Source organism: Cololabis saira, chromosome 24 (assembly GCF_033807715.1).
Source record: "Cololabis saira isolate AMF1-May2022 chromosome 24, fColSai1.1, whole genome shotgun sequence".
In the NCBI taxonomy this organism is placed as follows: Eukaryota; Metazoa; Chordata; class Actinopteri; order Beloniformes; family Belonidae; genus Cololabis; species Cololabis saira.
The window spans coordinates 5,267,824-5,291,297 of NC_084610.1; the positions used below are offsets into that span (position 1 = coordinate 5,267,824).

At 41.9% G+C, this 23,474-nt stretch overlaps 1 protein-coding gene across 1 annotated transcript in view; it reads right to left on the reverse strand.

Annotated features, from left to right (window-relative positions):
• Positions 1–1,761: 1,761 nt before the first annotated feature.
• LOC133424882 (receptor tyrosine-protein kinase erbB-4-like) overlaps positions 1,762–23,474 on the reverse strand; it is a 382,181-nt gene continuing 360,468 nt past the window's right edge. The window contains exons 22-27 of the mRNA XM_061715451.1: positions 19,037–19,112; positions 18,755–18,901; positions 11,320–11,417; positions 10,953–11,123; positions 4,489–4,774; positions 1,762–3,781 (exon numbers count right to left, since the gene is read on the reverse strand). Of these exons, the coding sequence (XP_061571435.1) occupies positions 2,943–3,781; positions 4,489–4,774; positions 10,953–11,123; positions 11,320–11,417; positions 18,755–18,901; positions 19,037–19,112 (1,617 nt within the window). The 3' untranslated portion in view covers positions 1,762–2,942. The remainder of the gene's footprint in view (positions 3,782–4,488; positions 4,775–10,952; positions 11,124–11,319; positions 11,418–18,754; positions 18,902–19,036; positions 19,113–23,474) is intronic.

A 23,474-nucleotide genomic window follows, 5' to 3' on the forward strand; every position in this document is an offset into this window, starting at 1 on the left:
AATAGCATGACTTCCGTATAGTTTCTGCATTATGAGTCCCAAATAGGAAGCTTAAGTGAGGAACAAGTATATAAAATGGGAATGGGCTGAGAGAGGAGTTTTAATATAGTTTCAGTAGCATTTGCCCGAGATTAGAAAACTAGCCTTTTGTGCTCCAACTAAAAACAATGTAGATCCCATTCAGTCCCTATGGGCAAAAACAGGTCGGACCACCGTGGACAAACCCACATGGAACCAGTTTTTAGCCCCTCTCATACCCCTTTTACACCAAGCTGGTTCCAGGGCTGGTGCTAGTGCTGGTGCTAGAGCCGGTTCGCGGTTGGTTCTAAGTAAGAACCGTTTGCTTTTACACACAGCTGGAGCTGCCCAGGAGCTGGCCAGAGAGCCACGTCATCACGTCACCACGCCCCCTCGTTTTCATCCCCACCCTGATCATGAAGCTGAGAGCCAAAAGCAGTTTTATTTTCAGCTGTAGCGCTGTTAATATGGCACTTTATTAAGTTTTAATATTTTTTCAGGTAAAGTAACCCTTTAAGATCCCCAACCTGAGCTCAGTTTATCCAAATAACGCCTGTCTGCTGGCTCCGGAGCTGATTTATGGTTCCGCGTTAAATCGACGCAGAGCCTACGGCGTATGGTACGGCGTACGGCGCCCGTCGTCGCGTAACCTACGCCGTAGGCTCTGCGTCGATCGTCACACCATATGAGGAAGCCGACAGTTAAAAGCTGTTTTAATTCCTGCTGTAGCGCTGTTAATATGGCACTTTATTAAGTTTTAATATTTTTTTCAGGTAAAGTAACCCTTTAAGATCCCCAACCCGGGCTCAGTTTATCCAAATAAGGCCTGTTAAGAAATTTGACTCGAGAGCCAGCAGCCCCGGGGGACAGCAGCTTCTCTCCTCTCCTCAGGAGCTCCGCCGTAGGCTCTGCGTTGGTGTAACGCGGCGGAACCAGAACGGCGGGCTGGGAGGCGTCCCCGCGGGCCGGGAATTTTTATGAAATAAATGGATGGAGCTGCGCTGCATCGGCGGGCTCCGCAGCCTCGCGTCCAAGCGTCCCGGGGCTGGAACGCTCCCCCGCGGGCTCGGACGCGAGGCTGCGCCGCTGCATCGGCGGCACGGAGCCCCGCAGACGTTACTGTTGGTGGATTGTACCGTAGACCACTGCTGCTTCTGTTTTCCATCCATTATTAAATAAATGGATGTAATAATATAAGAGTCTGCTAACTTAACCACCGTCTTCAACGCTACGTTGTTTAAAAACGGCGCTCTTCCGGGTTTACTCTGCTTTGGTTGTTCAGTAACACCGTCCCCAGCCCCGCCCCCAGCGTAACTGGTTCTAACGCTGGCCCAGCAGCTCAAAGGGGCTGGCGTAGCTCCCGTTTTGAGAGCCAGGAGCCGGCGCTTAGGCTGTGTAAAACCAAAGAACTGGTGCTAAGTCTGGCTCTAGCCCAGAACCAGCCCTGGAACCAGCTTGGTGTAAAAGGGGTATCAGATGTCTAAGCTACATGCACCAATAAATCCAGTACAAAACTTTGGGTTTGAGGTGATTTGGTGCCTTTTGGTGCAGTTGGAGAATCTTATGAGCTTTTGTTCCAAGCTCAATATGCCTACAACCTGAAAACATTTGTATAGTAGAAGTCTTGTTTGTGACTATTGTTGGTTAACAGTGTAAATGAACATCTTTACCTTTCAGTTCCAGTGTCACTGGTCTTTTCCCCCCAAATATATCCAACCGTAGTCAAACTAGGTGAAAACATGCACAACCACACTAATCCCAATCACAAAGACAAGTGCATAAACGCATCCTGTTTTACTGCGTCTGCTTCATTCCTTGAGGTCTTCATTAGTGCATTTGTGTGAACCTTCCCTCGGCTCTCTGTAGATGTTTTTTTCCCTCTCAAGTTTTTCCTTTCTCTGATCACCGTTCAGAGCTCTGCAGCTTTGCGTGTGATCTTCACACGCAATTTTGTTGTGTACAGCAATTTCCATTCCTACTTTTACTCATCAAAGTTAGAATCATGGTTCGAATGGGGAAACCAGTGTTTTTAAAGTCTACCATTTCAGAACTGCAGCCACTCTTTATAAAAGTATTAACAGGTGGGGGTTTTTGACAACAAAAAAAAGCATTTTATCAGCTTCTCCAAGTAGTCAACAGTCAAGCAAAAACAAAACAGCTATGTAAAATAAAAAATAAAAAATAATGATTATAATAATAATAATAAAAAAAGCTGAACCACAACTTAAAGAGTTTGTTGTAGTTTTGACCATCACAGTATCTCAATTACAGTAGACGGATGAGCTAGATTTCTTAAGTTGATGGAAAATCTTGTAGGATAAACACTAAAAACATTAAATTCTAGGAAAAACAAAGCATTTCTCCAAGAATTTAACTTCAGTCAAATGATTGAACTTAAACTCTGCCTTCTCCACCCCGTTTTAAGCTTTTTAAGCTTCATTCGAAGGTAATTTACAAAACCAGATGCTTAACAGAAACGCTTATACTCCAGACTTTAAGGTCCAAAAAAATAATTAAACATCTTTCTTTTCCCCTCATAAATCTGACACCAAGATGGCTGGCAGTGAGTTCAGGTCCCCAAAGTTGAATCCGGTGGGTTTCAGAGTTGTATTCCTGCCTTGATGCGACATGGCGATCACCGTTTCCACAGCCCAGTCCGTTCTTCGCTGATACGGGCCGTGGCCTCCATGTTTTCAGAGAGTTGAAGCTCAGTCGCTATCTACACAACAGAATGGGCCCGGACTAGATACAGTGAGTGTGTCTGAGTCGGTTCTGCTCATCCAACTCCTTCGGATGTTGCTACAGCAGATGGCACGCTATCTGGAAAGAATGGGGAGTGGTTTTGAATCGCCACCCCTGACTCTGGGACCGAAGAGAATGTCAGGGTCGCTGGAGAAGGGAAGAGTGAAGTTGGAGAAACTGATCTAGACCACAGTGTTTCGCTGCCTGTACGGTGGAGGTGGCAAGACAGTGCCAGACTTCAGGGAAAACTCAGACATGTACTCGGGGTTTTCAGCTACCGCTGGCCGTATGTGTCCGTTCTGCTTGAAGAAGAGCTTGGCATTGGTGGAGCCCCCCTGGGCTCCTTCCGGGGCCACCTGAATAGATGATTTCGGAGGCAAGCTATGTTGCCAGTATTCAGGATTGTCAAAGGTTACCTTTAGCTTCTTCCCACTGGCTTTTCCTGACGTGTGCCCTCCGTGCTTCAGCATACTAGCGGGGTGAATGGCGGCGTGGCTCTGGTAGGCCGGTAGGCTGCTGTGTCCGATGGTCGCCGACGTGGGCAACACACCCGACTGGCTCACCTGGACTTGAGCGGCAGTTCCTGTTTGGCTGTGAGGGATGGGGACGCCACCCGGGTTTCCAGCTTGTCCTGATGGTTTAATGGTGTGGTGGGCGTGGAGGATGTGAGTCGCTGGGCCGTGAAGGCAGGCCATGCCGGAGGGAGACGGCTGGGCGGAGGGGAGGGTGTAGTGGGGAAGGCTGGTCTGGATGGTGAGAGGGGTTTGGGAGCCCAGTGTTGAGACGGAGATGGAGGACGGAGGATGGGTGGGTAAGGGCAGACCGTTTCTCCTCAGAGCTTCCAGGCCCAGCTCCGCCGGGCTGTGGAAGGTGTTGAGGTAGAGGGGCTCGTTGATGTACTCGTCTTCTCCTTTGGGCTGGCTGTTGGGCGTGCTGTGGTAGCCCGGGTTGTCCAAGGCGTGGATCTCACCGTTTTTACGTCGTGAGACAAACGGGTTCTCTTCAATTGGATTCAAATACTCTGTGTTACAGATCAGAGACAGGAAAGGGGGTAGGAATGTGAAGGAGAATAAAAAAGGAGGTCAAGATTGAAGAATCCACTGAAATGAAATGAAAAGTCAAGAAAAAGGAAATGCAAACTGAAACAGTAAGAGAAAGAGATCACTGGCTAATGATGAGATGAGATGATAATAGCAGTAATGCAGCCCCGAAGGGCCAGGTGGGCTTCATGCCAGCACTTCTTTGGCACTGAAAACTCCATCTGCCGGGCGTGAAAGTGCCAGGAAATGACCCCTTTCTCACTAATTCCAAGCACTACAATCGTGGGGCGCAAAGCCTATTGATTTTGCCCACTTCAACTCCTTGACATTGCATCAGATGCATTTTGCTGCAGGCTTTGTTATATTTGGAGTTGTTCAGATACAGAATCAAGGACGCTAATGCAGGAGAAGCGCTGATGGACTGAATTATGATCAAAGGGAAAACATGACTGTAGTATGAGCTGACAAACTGCCTTCGATTGGAAACTCAGTGGGAATATTAATCAACTGAGTGAAATAAAATGAACAAATAAAATACGTGATCATATCAAAGGCAGTGACAGATCAGAGAGATGGTGCATAACAACACTGTTGAAAAATGAACGCTGAACTTTTATCTGGAAATACATTTGTTAAACATACTCTGGAAAATGGATCTAAATGATGTAACGGGGTCATCACTGAGTACCTGAGGAGCTCTTGTCCTTCATGGGCATCATGTAGCCGTCCTCATCCGTGTCCCCTCTGGATCCTCGTTCCCCCAGGAAGATGGTGGGGTCAGCGCTGTATCTCTGGGACCCGCTGTCCTCCCCGCCACACTTGCTTAGATTCTTCCTATGCAGGCTCCCGTTACAGCGCTGTTCCTCCATGGTCGGACCCTGGACACCAGCGGCTTCCTGCTTCACGCAGGCTTGGGCGCCGGCCAAAGCTCCTTCAGTGATGTTTGGACCTCCATCTCGATAGCCAAACTGGTTCTGTGGTACAGCATTAAATAGGGATAGAAACAATGAAATTGCTGTCTGGTGCTATTGAACCACTAAGAGCATTTTGATATGTACTTTCCAGGTCAAGGGAGGAGCACAGCAATGTTAAAGGAGCATGAGGCTCCTTTTAAGAAATGAGACTCTCTAGCGCCACCCTTCGCCACGATGGCCGTTGGGGGTACTGCAGCCAACAGCAAAGCTGGCACGGGAGAACGGGGAGAACGTGCATGCAGCGCCATGTGACGTCACATCCGCAGCCCAGCGCGGGAAATTCGGAGTCCGAATTGCAGCACATTTTGCAGAACACAGCCTGTTCAAGGCAACGGAGAGATACACTAGAGGAATCATTCTTTTGGGTTTGGAACGCTTCATCTGACATTATTACTAGAAAACTTCATAAATCCTGCCTCAATCCTGCCTCATGCTCCTTTAATACTAGTTGTGTGGAAAAAAATCGATATTGCAATATATTGTTGCGTTCTCTGTTGCAATAAATAATTGATAAACTGACGGCAAATATCAATATTTTATTACAACACACATAATGGATTTACACGGTTGTCAGTACAGGTGCTCCGCGGTCTCTGTGTGTAGTTTACGGAGATAAGACGCTACTTCCTGTTTCTCGTCATTTCAAAATAAAAGCACGTTTCAAAATAAATACAAAAACATCTGCCTTTACACTGACTTTTCAGTATTAGAAACAAAGCATTGCACTGTCCTGGTTTATATAAAACATGTTATTAATGTTCATGCACTTTAATTTGTCCAGCTGTACAGTGTTTACATTTACAAGCCTAGGAGGCAGTGAGGCTCAATATGCAAATGCACTTTCTTTGTACATTGTAGGAGGTTTTGGCATTGAATAAATGCAGACGTTTTCCTTTTTATGGGTATTTTTTCTTTTTCAGTCAAATATATCGTTGATGAAATTTCTTACAATATATCAAATATTGTAGATAACGTGTATCGTGATGTTATCATTATCGTGGGCCACATATCGCCAGAGTATTGAATCGTGAGTTACCTGTATCGTCCCACCCCTAGTTAATACCCTCTCTATTAATCCTGTTTTTGTGTAAAATATAAATAATCTACACATTAGATGAAAAACAATGTTTAATCACCAGTTTACCATTACAAAATGTTTTACAACACAATGCCAAGAGGGAAATACATGCGCGAATGTCTTAGAGAGGCAATAGTTGCCACACATGAAAGTTATAAAACCATCTCAAAACAATTTGGAGTTGGATGTTCTACACTGTAAAGGATTATTCAGAAGTGGAAAAGACTGAGGTCAGTTTCCAATCTTCCCACGAGCGGACACCCCAGCAGATTTACCCCCGGGGTCAGACTGTGCAGTTCTCAGATAAATGCACAAGAAAAGGGCTACGTCTCCGTCCCTCAAGGCATCGCTGAGCATGCTCATTGTCAAAGTTCATGAAAGAAAAACAAAAAGGAGACTGAACTAAGATGATTTGTTGAGAAAAGTTGCCAGGACAAAGCTTCTTCTCGCCAAAAAGAACATGGTGCCCGACTGAGCTTAAAAGTTTCTGGAACGATGTCCTATGGACAGTTGAGAGCCAAGTTGTCTAGCCTTAATGCTCAGTGAACTCCTCCAAACCCACGGATGGAGCTAACATGAGGCAATCTGTCTGACAGGGAAAGCTGTGTTGAAAGGAGGTCGTGCAACCGGACCAGGACCTCCAGCACCGGCCGGCTTGATAGAAATGCTGTTAGTCATAAAAGAAAGGACTGCTTCAGGTTTTTGCTGCAAAAGGTGGATCTACGAGCCACTCAATTATGAAGATACTCAGTACTGGCAACATTTCTGTTTTGGCTTTTGGTAAATAAATAATGGCACAGTGAAAAAGGTCCTATGTTGGTGTTCATACAAGGTTAAACTTTTCTAATACTAAGACGCACTCCAGTCAGATGATCTTTAAAGGAGACCTATCATGGCATCTAATACCTATTTTAAACAGGCCTTGAATGTCTTAAAAACAAGGTTTTGATAGTTTTTTCTATATAAATTAGAAATTCAGCCTCTGGGCCATGTCTTTATCTTTACCGTTTCTAACTTCATTATCTATGCAGGATTCTGAGTGGGCGGGGCTATGATAATGAGACTCTATGCTGATTGGCTGCCTGAATGACGTGATACACCGCTACGAAAAAATGGCGGAAGCTCCAGCCGGCGGAGTTAATCCTGAATTATGGTTCTGCGTTAAATAGGGTACGGCGTTGGTGTAACGCGGAACCATAAATCAGCCTTTACACCGTGTCATGCATGCAATGCGAGCGAGCGAGCATCAGCGACAAAATCAATTCCATTGCTTTATTTTCTATTGGACTGTCCTAACTGGCCGCAGCGACACAGCATTTTGAGCTAAACATTTGTCGGACGCCCTGCTTCAATTTTCTTCCTGTCGCTCGCGTTGAAAGCCGGTTGAAAGTGCTGTAGGAAACAGTCATGGATGAGGAACGGCTGATCCAGTTAGTTGAAATGAGAAGTTATCTCTATGATTCCTCCTCATTTCACTACAAAAACCTCAATAAAGTGGCAGCTGCTGGAGGGAGATGGACAGAGAGCATCCGATGTCACGCAGTGCGCCGCGATAGTCGGACGCTCATGCAGTTACACGGTTTTATAGTTGTGTGCGTGGTTTCACGCATCGGAGGCCTAACCTCTGCTCCTGTCGTGACGTCACGACAGGAGCAGAATCTGAACGGCTCGTAGATCCACATGACACTGGACGGCTCATCCAGGTGGCTGTACAGACACTGCAGAATTTTTTTGCTTTCCTCCTTCTCTGAGTTGGCAGGCTGAGGGGAGACCACTTTATATATGTTAAAGCAAGAAAAAACCTGGTTTTCATAATAGGTCCCCTTTAAAGGAATTTTCATAAAAGATGACTATAAATTCTGAGACGACAACGTTTGTGTTATGTTATGCAACCTCAGCAAAGTCAGACTTTTAACTTTGGCTGCCTGCTGAAGTAAAATTCTCAGATAAAAGTTGTGCTGGTCCCGTCATCGCTCTGAAGGGACTCGGAGGGCCCGTCGGGTGGAGCTGCAGTTCAAACACCGGCACCTCAAAAAAAGAACAAAAATCCCCACAAGAAAAAAACAAAACATGACACACGAAGCAAAAGGCTTCCTGTACTGCTGCGCTGGCTCGCCGTGGGCTATTTAATCCAGGCTTGGCACTTGTGCACCCTTAACCACCTGCCAGTGGTAAAAGCAGCAATTACAGGAAGCGGTGCAACAAAACATAACGGAAAAAAAGAGGAAATATCCCGGGGTTATATCTGTCCACCTACTCCTCCAGTCCACCCTCCATCGTGATCAACAAACCCTCCTCCAAACTTTTTACCTCATGATCTGCTCTTCTTTTCATGTCAACACTGATAATCCTCTGAATTAGGGAAGTGTAACCTGAATAAATAATGACTTACATTAGAGCCAGCCAACCCTCCCCGTTTGTGTATACTAGGACTTTCATTTCATAGATTAAAGAGTGATAAAAGTCCCATCTGGAAAGGGGTTGTGTGCTTTTTGAACATACTCAGGGAACAAAAAGCGCCTTGCAGGTTACGGGTGTACAGGTGCATTGGCTGCAGGGCCTTGGGCCAGAGGCTCAAGGCGCCCGCTGCCGAGCAAACAGCCTGCACTTATTGTCTATTAGTGAATGGTCCCGGGCTTTTATGAGAGCATCTGTTATTTGCTTATAGAGCGCTGAGTAATGAAACCTGGGGCCTGGGGAGCTGCTGCATAAAGAGCCAGGTTTAAGCCAGACACATTGGGATGGAAATGATGGAGGTGGACCATTAGCGGAGCAAAATCATTGGTGTATTGAAAGTCCTTAAACACCTTGAGTACTTTTAGAGGACAGTGATTTGGAAAGTTACAAAGAAGTGGAGAAATTTTAGCACAATAATGACAATTGAAATTACTTTTAAACCATCCATGTTCATTTTTATGGATGTTTAAGTTGTGTTCGTTACAGCTTTTGCCCCACACCTGTGTTATCTACAGAAGTTTTCATGCAGGACGGTTTGGTATTGAGTCATATGATTTAAACTATTGCTTCACTTTTGTTTAACTTTAGGCACCTAAACAACTTGTTTCGGTTTAGGCATTTTTAAAATAATTTAGATTTCAGCATTATAAATTACTTGGATACATTAGAAATAACATCTTTGTCCAAGCACCAAAAAATGACTTTTGTTCACCTTAAACTATCAGTTGCAATTCAAGGGAATATTTGAGTACTTTTAGCAACTTTTAGGGATCCACCATCATTATCAGCAAAAAAACTGCTAAAACAAGATTGCACTCCCATCCCCGATTGGACAATTGCATATCGGTTCACAGCTCTCAGTCAGTTATCAACTACAGTGAAGTATCTTATTAGCTGCAGTGGACATAACAGCAGAGGTGACTAAAACACTTAAGACAGCAATGAAGAAAGAAAAAAAAGTGACTTAAACTTCTTAGGGAGACCCAAAGTTAGAAGCGTTCCTCAATGCTATAACTTATAACTTGTTGGAATATTTCCTACATTTCATCTGCTTTAATTTAGTGTTTTACCAGTGTTGAGTTGTATTGCATAACATGGTTTGATGGTATGTGATTTTAAAGCTGCACAACAGAAAGTGCCTTTACAACATGGTAAAGATATATTCTTGCTGAGTCACTCCCTCCTTCAAGCAAATGTTATGTGAGCTTATGTCATCAGTGCTGATGTGTAAGCGCAGTTGTCACATAACACAACCAGGATAAGAGTCCAAAGTCAGAGTTGATATTTGCCTCTATATTGAACCAATGACATATGTCGTAACCTCCGTCCTAACCTGTAGTGCACCTCCTTACAAATGTAACTACTCAGGGACGTGCGGTCGGGGGAGGCAGGTGAGGCAGAGCCTCACCTGTCATCATGACAAGTAAAAAAATAAATAATTATAACATCAAATTTATATTAATATTTGTCCACTGATCTTTATGTATGTAATTTCGAACATTTTTTAGAGTCAAAATCTCTGAATTTGCCTATTTCCTGTTCAAATACAGGGATGAAACGTGAGGTGCGGCAGCAACGAGCCGAGCCTCACCTCTGATTGCACAATCCATCACAAACTGGGTTGATACGCTGCGTGTGCGCGTGCTGGTTGCCGTATCTCTGCATGTCGCCAATATAAAGTTTGCAGATACGTTTATTTGACCTGATTTTCCACAGTCTGGCTAATGTCTTTAACCATTAAAGTTTGATGTTTGTTAGTGACATATTTAGTTTTGCTGATGGGAAATAAAAGCGCACTGAAAAAGGCACAGGGTGAGGCAGACAATACTCTGCCTCACCTGAAGGGGGCGAACGTGAGCCAACGGGTACAAACACTTTTAATTTCAATCTTATAAAAAAGAGATTAGAAAATACGATACAATATTTAAAAACTAAATTTTGGCCTCAAATAAAATATTCTTTGTTTTTCTTTTCATCCTTTTGTTGAGCAATCTGTAAATTGATTAAAGTATCAGAAGTAAACAACTGAATATTTCACTAAAGGTCAAAATTGAAATCAGTGGTTTTGTACACCAGTCTATACTCTCATTTATGTTGTATGAATTATAGAATTCCGACGGTCTACACATGGAGGGTGTAGAGCAAATGCATGTTTTTTCTTACCTTTACGTATCTGTAATATGTACCGTGTGTGCGCCCATGCGTGTGTGTGTTCGTGTGTTTTTTTGTGAAGAATGCTGATGAGATATGAAATAACCAGTAGCCAATTGAATAAGCTACCCTTTTTGGTTTATATATTTGTAAATCTGACACTAAAGGAGTCAGTGCCTCACCTGACGTTGATGTGGACTACAGGAAGAGTCAAAAGTCCACTTGGGACCAGCTTCCATATAAGTATTTTCCACTATTACTTCTTTTAAGTGAAGATGGACAAAAGGATATCCTACTGCAACATCAGTAAAAATGACTATTGATTTGTCAGCTCCAACTCACATATATAACTCCCCCCTTTTCCATGCCTGAGCTACATGAAGTAAGTAAGCAAGAGGAAGCTCAACACCACCAGCTACACCCCTGCTGATATCTGAAGCCTCATCTTAAATCAAACAGAGTTACATCATTGTGTACGAGCTGTTGTCTTACTCTGTTGGAGTCGACCCTGGGCCTGTTCGTGCATGTTGGAGGAGCCGCGTTGAAACCCCGGGGCACCAGATACTCGTCGGCATCCATCAAGTCATTAAGGTCCTCTTCGTCCAGGAGACTCTGGAAGAACTTGCTGTCGTTGGGGCTGGGAAGCTTCATGCGGTCGTCTCCCTGAACCACCAACATGACAAGTTTTAAAACTTTTTACTAATCCGCCATTTATTACAGAACGCTTCAAAGTCAAAGTAAATATGTCGAAAGACCGCTTCTGGCGGGACTAAATTTAGCTGCCCTCGTATGCGAATGCTTGCACAGAAACGCCTCATTAACGGCTGCTCCGCCAGTGAACCTGTTGAGGCGAACGCACCTGGATGACCAGGTATCGCTGGGGGTCGCGGGCCATTCTGCAGAATTCAGCAGCCAGCTCCTTGAACTTCGGCCTGCTGTCGGCATCAATCATCCAGCCTGGGGAAGAGACGGAGGAATACAGAGCAGGAGCGGGACGGGAGAAGGTAGAAAAGAAAGGAGAGATAAACATATACTGTAAGTGGATATAAGGTTTATTGCAGCTATTTCACTCATAGTCTGACCTTCTGCAAGATTCTTTGGTATTTTTCTCAGTAAAAACTACTCTTGATCTTCTGGTGCCCTTCAAGTAATTTCATTTCCATTCACTGCTATCCTTGCACAGTTGTAACAAAGCAAAGATGCTTCACAAAAACGTATATATATACAGCTCTATTTTTGAAACCAGTTACATCAAGACAACGAAAACACTTGAAGCTCTCATTCATACAAATAGATGTGAGCTGTTTTCAGTACAACAACCACGTCTCTTTCCCTCAGGCTGCAACTGCAGTAAACACAGCAAAGCCCTGAAGGTAAAGTGAAACAGCAGGTGGTGTTTCAGCTCAGATTAGACAAACTGTGCTGCTTTCAGCTCAGCTTCAGCGTCTACACCTCCATTGCATGTTTCCACAACACGGCCGGGTAAAGGGGGGGCCGTAGCAGACTTTAAGGGGGTTCCCTGGCTTTGTTTTTTATTTCACATCATTTCAGCGGTCACCACAGCAACGTGATCCCAGGATGTGATCGACTTGCTCCCTGTAAATGAACAGCTTCTGTTGTCATTTCACCTGACTTTGCCTGACTTTGTGCCGTTCATCTAATTTCTGCCTGTAGTGCCCCGTGCAGACACATTATCCAAATGAGTCGCAATTACTCTAGCAATTGAATTGGATGTCAGACCTGTTGGGGCTGCGCCGACACAGCGGGGTGAGCAGCATGACGGCACGCCGAACCACAAACAACGGCTCTCAATGTGTGAGCAACATGTAATTATGATTAACACGGCCAATGGCTGAGCTTCCTTCTGGCCTCCGAGTGGACGGCGTGACCCCGCTACCTCTTTGACTCAGCCCTCAATCTGTTTATCACAGCTGTGATATTCACCTGTGATATTCACCTGTCAATCATCTCTGTAGGTGGCACAGGCAAGTTGGGGGTTTAAAAGAAAGAAAAGGGGAAAAAAAAGCAGTGTTACCCTGTCTCTTCTGCACCGTGCAGCTACTGGCCTGAGTCATTGGTAGCCGGCCAAGAGTCCCATCAGAATTAGTTGATAAATCCCCATTACTGTGGTCTCCTACTATAAATTTCATACTGGTCCAAATGAAAGGTTTATTGTGGATTTTTATGCTGTATTACTGTCAGCTTAACACAGAACATTTTGCAACGGGCAAATAAAAGGTAGTGCCAAATAAATAACACCTGTCTGATACAAAAGTTGAAAGTGACATGGTGTAAATATATTCATATCTCGCTTTAACTGCTATGAAATGTTGTTGATGTTTTGGAAATCCCCAAAGCCTCCTTCTATTGCCTTATGACTCAAGATATTATGGATTTCTTAAAATTGGAAAAAATAAAGTTTACAATTAGGGGTTCATTAGAAAGGTTCTTCTTGAGCTGGCAACCATTTATTACTTATTTTGAAAATTTGAGAGTACTTCCAAAGGACTGAGCTGATGTCTTTGTTTTTCGTTGTTTGTTGTTTTTCTATCCCTAAGAATAGTAACAGCCTAATTACAAATACATTGGTATATAACTTTGGGGGTGATATATGACAACATTCTGACTCAGGTATTTACTAGTATAACCTGTGACTATTACTGGAATTGCTCATCATTAATCTAAGAACTAATTATTAATCTCTAGACAACCCATTTCGTTTTCATTTTATTTTCTTATCTAAGTTTATATTCATTGCACTACTACTACTACTTTTTTATTATGTCACTATATTTTTATTTTTTTATCTTTTATTTTTATTATTATTTTTTGTGTTATTCCCAAGGGAAAATTGATGACGATAACTGTGGGGGGAGGGATGGCGTGAGGGAGAAAAAAAAGGAATGTTCATCTGTTTTGCTCTGTATTGTGGAAACAGTCTACCAATAAAAACATATATATATAAAAAAAAATAATTAGTTGATAAATCCCCATTACCGCGCTCTCCTACTATAAATTTCATACTGGTCCAAATGAAAGGTTTATTGTGGATTTTTATGCTGTATTACTGTCAGCTTAACACAGCACATTCTGCAACGGGCAAATTAAAGTTAGTGCCAAATAAATAACACCTGTCTGATACAAAAGTTGACAGTGACATGGTGTAAATATATTCATATCTTGCTTTAACTGCTATGAAATGTTGTTGATGTTTTAGATGGTGAACATGGACATGGAGCTTCCTGTCAGAATGAATCCTTGATTCACCAAACTAATATTTCTGTGACGACTGTCTACTATTATAAATATCAAAGCAGGTCACGCTAAAGTTGAACAAACAATAAATAGTAAACACAGACCTTGTTACACGGATTGAGGTACATAAAATGTAGTGATGAAATAAAAAACTGTGTAGTAAAAGAGCGTAAATGTATCTAATGCAACATTTGGTTTAAGTGTTATTGGAATTTATGAGGTTGGAGTCAGACAGTGAAATTTAGCTCCACTACTTCCCTCATTGTGAATATGTTTGGCTCCCGTCCTATCACAGCTCCCGTCTGGTACTTCAAACCAGGAGCCCGGAGACTGCTGTCTACCTCCAGATAAGGCACTAAATACTCATAAGTGCTTCACACAACCCCCTTTAATACAGGACTATTCATTGTCGTTGCTGGAGAACAGTCTTTATCCTCCCGTCTGTATCTCCACCAGCTAAAGAGATGCTTGACGAACATCACGCTCAGGTTGGGATAAACACAGCCTTTGTGATATCACGGCCCTGACATATCCTGACAGATTTGCATAGCGCATAAAACAATCTCTTTACTCAATAGTCAAAGAATAACTTGGCATTGTTATAAGGGTAAAAGTCTGCAGGGCTTCCAGGTTTCGCCTCAGTGTTGTGTCAGCGTTAGCCGCTGGAAACTATTAGACAGCATGACATTTCAGTCCAATCCACATCTTTTGTCATGGGAATATATTTTAGTTTAATGCTCTGAGTAAAATAACATTATTTTCCTTCATTTGGTATTTTAAGTTCTCTGCAGGGTGACTCCCAATCAGTGCTACAAGTTGAAATTCACAGTGCAACAAGCAGCCAGTGTTAAGAGGCACATTCATAATTCAGATACAGTAATTGAGCAATAAAAGACTGGATGATTAACACAAGCAGGAACCACATAAAACAGGTTTATACATAGTCATATTTATGGGATTCTCAGGCGATAGACGACCGAGTGATAGAAAAGTCACTCCTCCACTGATGAGTTCAGACAAGGTGGAGTAATGACCATACTGGCACGAGGAAAACTCGCCAAAAAGCCAATAGCTGGCACATCTTGAAGCATGTTCTGGCAAACATTCCTGGATTACTTCCTGGAAATATGGGAGGGTGGATCCCTTTCCTGCAGCACCGGGGTTCTGATCTCAGCCTGGGGAGAGAGCTCAAGATGGGAGCGACAGGGCGGGAGAATTAGGGGAGGGAGAGGCGACGGCGGGTTCTTGGATGGGTTGGACTGGGAAGAAAAAGCCTGGTAGTCCAGATGGAGGATGACATCAACGAGGACGGGGGTGGAGTCCCTGATGAGGACCGGCCTGCACGTCGCACACCATAAACCAGCATCTCATCAAAGTTTCATGATAACACAGTTCGATCTCTGCCTCCTCTTTATATATCAAGACCTTTTCCAGCCTTGAAATGAAGCCCCTGAGCTGCTGTAATATCTCTCCAGATGAATATTAAAAGTATGAACTCTTTTATTAAACTACAACTCATCTGTCTAACCTTAAGCTGAGTTGCAAAAGGGTTTAAAAGTGGAAGAAAAAAGCAACAATAATAAAAACAAGATTATGTACTTCACACCACAGTACTGGTAATTCATACGGCTCCTTGTGGCTTAGTAATAATCAACCAACTCATATTTATATTCTAATTATTCTGATGGTGTCCGGGTTAGGGAGGGAAATAAATCATTCTTGATTAAAAAATACTTTTTAGAAATGTTTCAAATGGAGTCTTTGTATCCATTTACTGGAACCTATTTTTAGTTTATGTTGATTATTTTCCAAAATGAGTGAACATGAGTGAACTTTCTGAAGTAAAACTTTTGCATTTAGCAACTTTAAATGATTAGTTTAGACTGTCAATATGATAATGTTAAACAATCATCTTGTCACTGTTTAATTTTTTCTAATCAAGATCACCCAGGAGAAGCTGCAGGAAGTCATCAGACTCAAGAGTTAGGTAAAGGTGTTTCTTTCTGCAGAAAAGTTAAGGGAGTTATCATATTTTTCTGTAATATGACGCCAAAGAAGCAAATGCAAACAGAAGAGAACTGGTCCCAGGATAAAGCCCTGAGGCATACCATCAGAGACAATGGTAAAGGATGAGAGATAAGCGAGAATGATGTGACAGGAATGCCAAACCAATGTTTAACCCTTTATAGGGCACTCATTGAAATACTTGGAAATGTACAATTTCAACCCTAGAGTGTTATTGGGGGCTACTACCAGAGTATTTTTCATTATTTCTTTTTTTCATTTTTTTTTAATTCTTGATGCAAATCAAGGTCAAAGAAGTTACCATATATGGTTCCTTGCCCATCGCGAGTAACATTGTATCTAACACTGAAGTTACCATGCATGGTTACTTGCCCATTGAGGGTGAAATTTTACCCATACATTGGATATGTATAAAAATACAAAAAACACATACAACATAATATTTATGATACTCTCTTCCTAGAGATATTAGAACTTTTCTCCATAAATGGTACAACTTGACTTATAGGGCTTCTCTTTTTCTCCATCCATATATTTCGTCCAATCAGTCCAATCAGCTCCTGACCCTCTCTCTCCACCAGCAGCAGGCAGGTTGGCCATGCCATTGACCATGCCACAGAACAAGAAGTGAAGAATAGCATTAGAATTAATGGTGGTACTGATATTATGCTATACAAATCTGTGGCAACATCCAATGCAACATCCTATATTATCTTACCTTATAATGCGCTATTTGTAAAACGAAAACACCCGAAGTGTGACTTACTAGATGCACCGGGCATATGTCTACAAAAGGACACTGTCACTTGAACTAGTTTGACCATAAGGGGGTGTATTTGTAAAAAAATGCACAAAGTAAGGGTTACTAGAGTATCTGGCATATGTCTATAAAAGGTTCCTTAGTCACTTGCATTAGTTTTACCACACAGGGGCGTATGATCATATATGGGGTCACCATTATTCATGCTAACTATTTAATTTATTTCACTAATTCTGCACAAACAACACTTATCTCATCAGTTAGCCCCATCTTTCAAACACATGCTGTGTGAGTGTCATCAACTTAGCATGGTTAGTTTCAGCTTTCTGAACTTTTGTTTGGAAGAAGGTAGGAGCAAAAATGTGAATTTTCCCCTTCTTGAAAATCAATGAAGTTCCCGCTCCTCCAGGGCACTGCTGATTGGTCAGATGCCATGATGACACTGTCTGTGACAAAGCATGATCTGTGCTGATTGGCAGGATGAACTCACATGACTTCAAGACCTCACTGAGAAGTGTGGGGAAAGTAGTTTTTCATGTCCACGGAAATTACCGTATATGGTTACTCGCCCTATAAAGGGTTAAGACGAGACCACAGTCCTGTCATGGTCTATAATATTGAAAGCAGTGCCATCATAATGGTCGGTGATCACAGGATCTTTCAGGCAGCACGGTACAGTGGGCTCAACACTTTTAAAAACTGCATGACACTAAATACATTTAAAATTCTTCTTCCACCAAGTAAAACGTGTAGTAAAAAGGTCTGATCACCTTTAACAGGACACAGCATGGTTTTTGATGTTCATGGGCCTTTTGTTGTGTTGCAACAATGAATTCTTACAAAAAAAAAAGAAAGATTTAGAATGTATTGTATTTCTAAAAAAAAAAAAAAAGGATCCAGGTCGCACAAACTGAGTTGTGCAAAACTAGATTTTTGGACATCTTCTGACTACGTCTTAAGGTGGGTATTTCTCTGATTGATCAGGCTCTACCAGACTAAAGTGGCCAGGCATGTTCATGAGATATGCAGCTTCTGCTTCCTACAAACATTTGTTTTTGCTTGCTTAATGTTTTGAAAGAATGTTGTATTTGGTTGCAAGGATGCGACAAACATTTTCTAGATTTTGCTGGATTGGTGTCGTAGGTGTCGTAATCACATTGAGAGATTTCCTACTCTGGATCCTATTCTGACTCAATTTTACTACTGTTTTTCTGGACTTGAAGATCTTCTTGTATCTTTTTGTGGGGGCTCTGTGTCCTGATCCCGACCTGAAACCTCCAGCCTTCATAGAACCTTCCAGAAATGTGATCAATCAGAAAACACAGACAACAATAAAACAGCTCTTCTTCAAGGAAGCTGTATTACTTGTGGTATTTTTCTCTATCGTTCTAAAATAATTAGCAACTATTTGGAGTTATGATCTATACAAAGACGAGGTGAGCCGCTGGGAACTAGTTCACAAAGGCACATCAAGCAGCATTTAATGCTCTCGTTCACCCCCACCCACGCACCTTTTGGATTTTTAGATGCTGCTGGCTCTAGACTAAAGAATAGAGGAATCACCCAGCTTGCTGCTTCAAAAGCTCGTATTCATCGACAATATGTGGTGCATTAGTGCACAGGGCACCGCAACGGGCAAACCTGAATACACATCATTAATGCTAAACAATATATGCAATTCTTCGTGTACGCAATACTCAAAGGTCTTTGGAGAGCGTCACATTTTTGTTTATAGAAATGAAATGAAATGAAATGAAATTTGGACTCATACCGGCGCAGAGTCATCCTGAGGTCCCTCTGAAAGCAGTTGCCAGGCAACAAGATCAAAAAAAGGTTACTGACCCCAGGCATGAGTCCAACATGTGTCACCCTAATTCAATTGTTTTTGTATGTTTTTTTTGTATTTTCATACGGATCACTGGAGAAATAAGGGTTTAATTAGTGATCTTTAGAGGTGTTGAAACAGTAGATGGAGCTCAGCTTGAAGGTTGCCAACCCAGTTATATATTAAGCAAATGAAAGTGAGGGCAGTATTGACTTTTCTGATCTAATTCTTGTGCAGGAAAGTAAAAGTTATTCAATTAATAAAGAATAGAGGCACTAATGTACTACAGAACACATACTATTCCTCTGAAAACCACTTCAATGATTTCTTTTTTCTCTTGGAAATCACCACTTAAGCATCTCGGTTTGCACGGCCTCATAAAAACTACATTTGCAGATTTTCTTTTCTGTGCACGTGTGTTTCTCTCACATTTAACCATGACCATGTAAACGTCGATGGTGCAGATCGGGGGCTGGGGGAGGCGCTCCCCTTTCTCCAGGATGTCCGGGATCTCTCGCGTGGGAATGCCGTCGTACGGTTTACCGCCAAACGTCATCAGCTCCCAGATGGTCACTCCTGAAACGAAGGCAGGGAAAATGAAATAGGAGGAGAGAGAGAGAGATCGGGGAGGTGGGAAATAACCAAACAGGATTTCAGGTCAATGGCTTCTTAACTGCAGTGATGTCTACATAAAATGCATTTAGCACCCACCATAACTCCAAACGTCACTCTGATGGGTGAACTTCCTGTAGTGAATGCACTCCAGAGCCATCCACTTAATAGGCATCTAGGGAGACACAGATAAGTACATTTTAAATCAAGACTATAAATGTCTCATTTATCTTACTTATTTAGACCCAAATTTAACTCAATGGGAGCTCTATCTGTGAGATTTCTCTGTGCTTCATACTTCTCTTTGTTCAATAAAACTCATGATTGATTGGATTCGCTATAACCCTGCCACAATCAATTGTAAAGGACCTTTTTAAGATACTAAATGAGATCGTTTTTGCCATTTGTCTCACATTATCGCAACAGCTTGAAAGTTTAGAGGTTGCTTTGTGTGAAAAAGTGATGACAAAATATCTTTAGACTTTCCCCACAAGGACAAAGGCACAAATGTATTAACTGTAGCATCAATATGGACGTCAAAAGCACTGCTAGAGTATTTTGCATGTGAATGCAAACACGTGCCCGAGCGGCGGTCGTTTAACTCCCTTTTGTACTACAGGGAAATGACCAGGGAGAGAGGAAATGACATGCTTCAGGTTGGAAACGCATCTCCACTTTCGTCTATGTGGAATCATCTCCCACGGCGCGTCTATTTTTACGGCACCCGCGTACATGTGCTGACAACGGCTCTCATTTATCAGGGCATCAGTGAAACCGACATGGAGTCAATCACTCACTCGGCTGCTTCAAACTGGCCCGGGTTATGAAAGTGCTACTTCTCTTTCCCCCCTCTTCCTGTCAGAGATAACAGCTCCAGCTCACCCTTCGGGCCTGCAGGTGAATGGATGTGGCAATGAACAAGCCAATTTAATAAAGGGAGCTGATCGGAACAATTTGCATAGTGAGTCTCCAGCGGGGGAAAGTGAAGGGGCTTCTGATTAATGTGGTCCCCAAACAAAACAAACCAACTGGAACGCTTCCTGCTACGTAAGTGCTTCTAAACTGTATCGCACTAAAACAAAGTTCACCAGTGTTTGTTTGACCAAAGATTGGGAAATTTGCAGCTGCTTAGATAGAGACAAAAAACATTTTATTTTCCATTCTGAGGAATAATTGCTGCCTCTGTTTTGTATGATGCAACAACCTGAAATATAAATAGATCCATGGTTAAATTTGAAATTACTTTATCATTGTTGTTCAATTTTTATAAAAATGTCCATACATATTAAAATGTTGGACATGAAACATCTTCTTTTCCTTCTTCTTTGCTTGTATCAAAATAAGGTTCTGCAACTTCTACCCACTCATTCACTTCATCATTTCTGCACTAATATTTGAACCATTTTAATGTAGGTTTTTCTGTTTATGTTCCACTGAAGTTCCACAGTTATTTGATTGGTTGCAGGTTATAAACATTACCTGTAAGCCAAAGTGAAAGTCAATTCGGCTGCACGAAGACGGCAGTGCAAATCATTATTTCATGTTCACAAAGCCGTCTGACTAAATAAAAACACGTATGGATGAATCAGAGCAACACTTCTTTATTGACGTTTAAAATTAGTGCTCAGAGAGAAAGTGAGATGACTAAAAGTTTGTATCTTAACATATTTGGACGTGGATGAAAAATGCCTGACAAGTCAAACAAACACCTTTATAAATGTTATAAATAATTCACATATCATGAAAAATCTTTTTTTCTGTGCGTGAGAGTATGTGCTTGGGCACTGAGGTGATAACAAGTCAAAACCTCCGACAACTTCAGATAAAAAGAAATAACACTCACGCCAAGTCCAGCATCTTTCTGGGTTGTTTGTATGTTGTTTCAGGTCAGATAAAAACCACTAAGACTGAGTCTTGTAATGTTGTAGGAGATGCTAATTTAGTAAGCTACTATGGCCTTGCCTGCTAAAAGGGGAAGCTTTAAACACTTCCGACATTCTTCCTAACTAGTGTTGTTAGTGGTAGTGCTAGTGGCTCTCAAGCTATTTAAGATGATTGTACTGTACTTTTATTCATTTGTTTTATTCTATTCTATTTTTGCACTGTATCTGTTTTTGTTGTGATATGTCATGCATGCTGTATTTGTGTTTATGTCTATTGTGCATTTTTTATTTTATTTTTCAAAAAAGTATTAACATTAACATCTGGCGAATGGACTGCTGATGAAAATTAGCCTTTCGGCTAACTCGGGGACATTTACTTTCTGCAAGGAAACGTTGATCAATGTACACTTTCCCTTTTTAAAAATAAAGAATTATGAATTATGTTGTGTGTTGCGTTACAGTAACGTAACATATTTTTTGGGGTGAAAAGTAGTGTAAGGCGTTCCCACATAAAATATTGTTAACGAAACGTAGTTACTTTTCCAATTTGGCACAACTTTCCCCATGGCTCTAGACCAGTGGTTCTCAACCTTTTTGGGGTCCTGGACCCCCTGCAAATTTCAACTCTTAGGTTCCCCTCGCAGCGTTCAAGTTAGCACCCCCACCCTGATCTAAGGGGTGGGGGTGGAATTTGACAGAAACAGCAGAAACTGCCTTTTCCAGAACAAAGAAAACATCATAAATCGGCAGCAGCTCCTCGGTAGAAAAATGTAACAAAACAGGATATATACAGCATCCTTTCAACATTATCAAACAGAATAGATGCAGACTTCAAATAACTACCAGGTACGAAGCTTGGAGAGAAGTTGCTGAAGTGACATGTATGATTTTGTGCTGCCCTGAACTGAGAATTTCCGAGTGAAAAACTGAGCAGACTTGCCCTCTGATGACGGTGCTGGTGCTGGTTTCATGGCTCGGTTTAACAGAACCTCTCCACATATGAAACACAGAGGCTGCTGAGAGTCCCAACACAATATATTCTTCTTTGTAATGTCTCTTTTTAAAGAATTTTGAAGAAATGAAGGGTGCATCCCCACTGAAACGCTGAGGGGCTCAAAATTTGAAAAGGATGCAGTTTGTATTAACAGTGTCATGCAGTAACTTCAACAATGCAAACGGGTGCACGATTTCTTATTAAAATACAACGAATTACACTTGTAAAGAGTAAAAGAAGCACATGTTACCCTCTGTAGTTTAGGTGGATAAAGCTGTCGGTCACATTTGAGTAAAATAATGATCTATTTCTATACATTTCATTTTAATTTCACAGACTCATGGACCCCTTGCAATTACACCCCGTACCACTAGGGGCCCACGGACCCCCGGTAGAGAATCACTGCTCTAGTCTAGACCATTGCACAAAGGAAAAGCAGTATTGCTGTCAAATATGCCCCTTATTTACTTCAATACACATACTCTGTCATCTGACGAAAAATATCTGTCATCCGTTTAGACTTGTAGAATAGGAATTCCCCAAGGATCAATTTTAGGTCCTTTACTTTCAGTCTATACATAAATGATGTTCCTGACAGTTGGAAAAAGGTTAACTGCCAGATGTATGCGGATAATACGATTATATATGTATCTGCAAAAACCCCAGAGACGGTTACAGAGATTGTCTCAAATTAAAATGTCTAATGTGTAGTTGTCATTTCAACATGATTTTCAGCTCTTGGCTTTAGGCTGGTTGTCGTGGAAACACGATACTCTGACAATTGCAGCATTGATCATTGAGAGCACTGGCTGCTGGGGTGTGACTGGTGGTCTTTGAGCTGGAATGAAGACGACACGTTTGAGCAGCAACCGTACCAACTGACTTGGGAGGTTTTTAATGCTCCACCCGACCAAATCAGTTTTTAACAAGTTCGATTACTCCATATTTTATAAGTTGGAACACTTTCTAAACAGTAAAAAAAAAAGATTGATTTCCAAATCTCATGAAGCATTATCTTATTCATCAAATTAAAATTAAAATGTAATAGCTTACAAATGGATGAGGTGTTAAGGTCAGTATTGCATTGCTGAAAGCTGAAAAATGTCTCAAAAAGACCAAAAAAGACATTTTGTTGGAAGCATCTGCAGCTTAAAAAACCTGTATAAACCTTTAAGCACTGATGTTTTGTTTCCACATGTGCAAGCTGCCTATTCTAAGGCAGTAATCCACCCCCATATAATCAGAGATGAAGACTTTCATCATTAGCTGTGCATCACTTTGGTCAGCTGAGTTTGATTTAATTCTGCTAAAGAGATAAATATTAACTTGATTTTTGAACTGGGTTGCTCATATCCCAACGCCCTTCAGACATGTTGCTGCCATTTCATTCAAACTGGTGTAATATTTTGCATGAAATGGTAAAATATTTGACTTTTAAGATCCGATGTGTTTTCCATGTTTTATAGTGTATAAAATGTGGCTTTATGAGATTTGCAAATGATTACACTCTGCTTTTATTTATATTTCACAAAGCGCTCCAACCCACCGAGATGTAAAACATGACGAGTTTACAAGCCCCTTCTATCATTTCGTTGTCCAAAAATTAACCGTCCAATAAAGGCTTGCAGGGTTTTACAGCCTTGCATGACGGAGTGCAGTT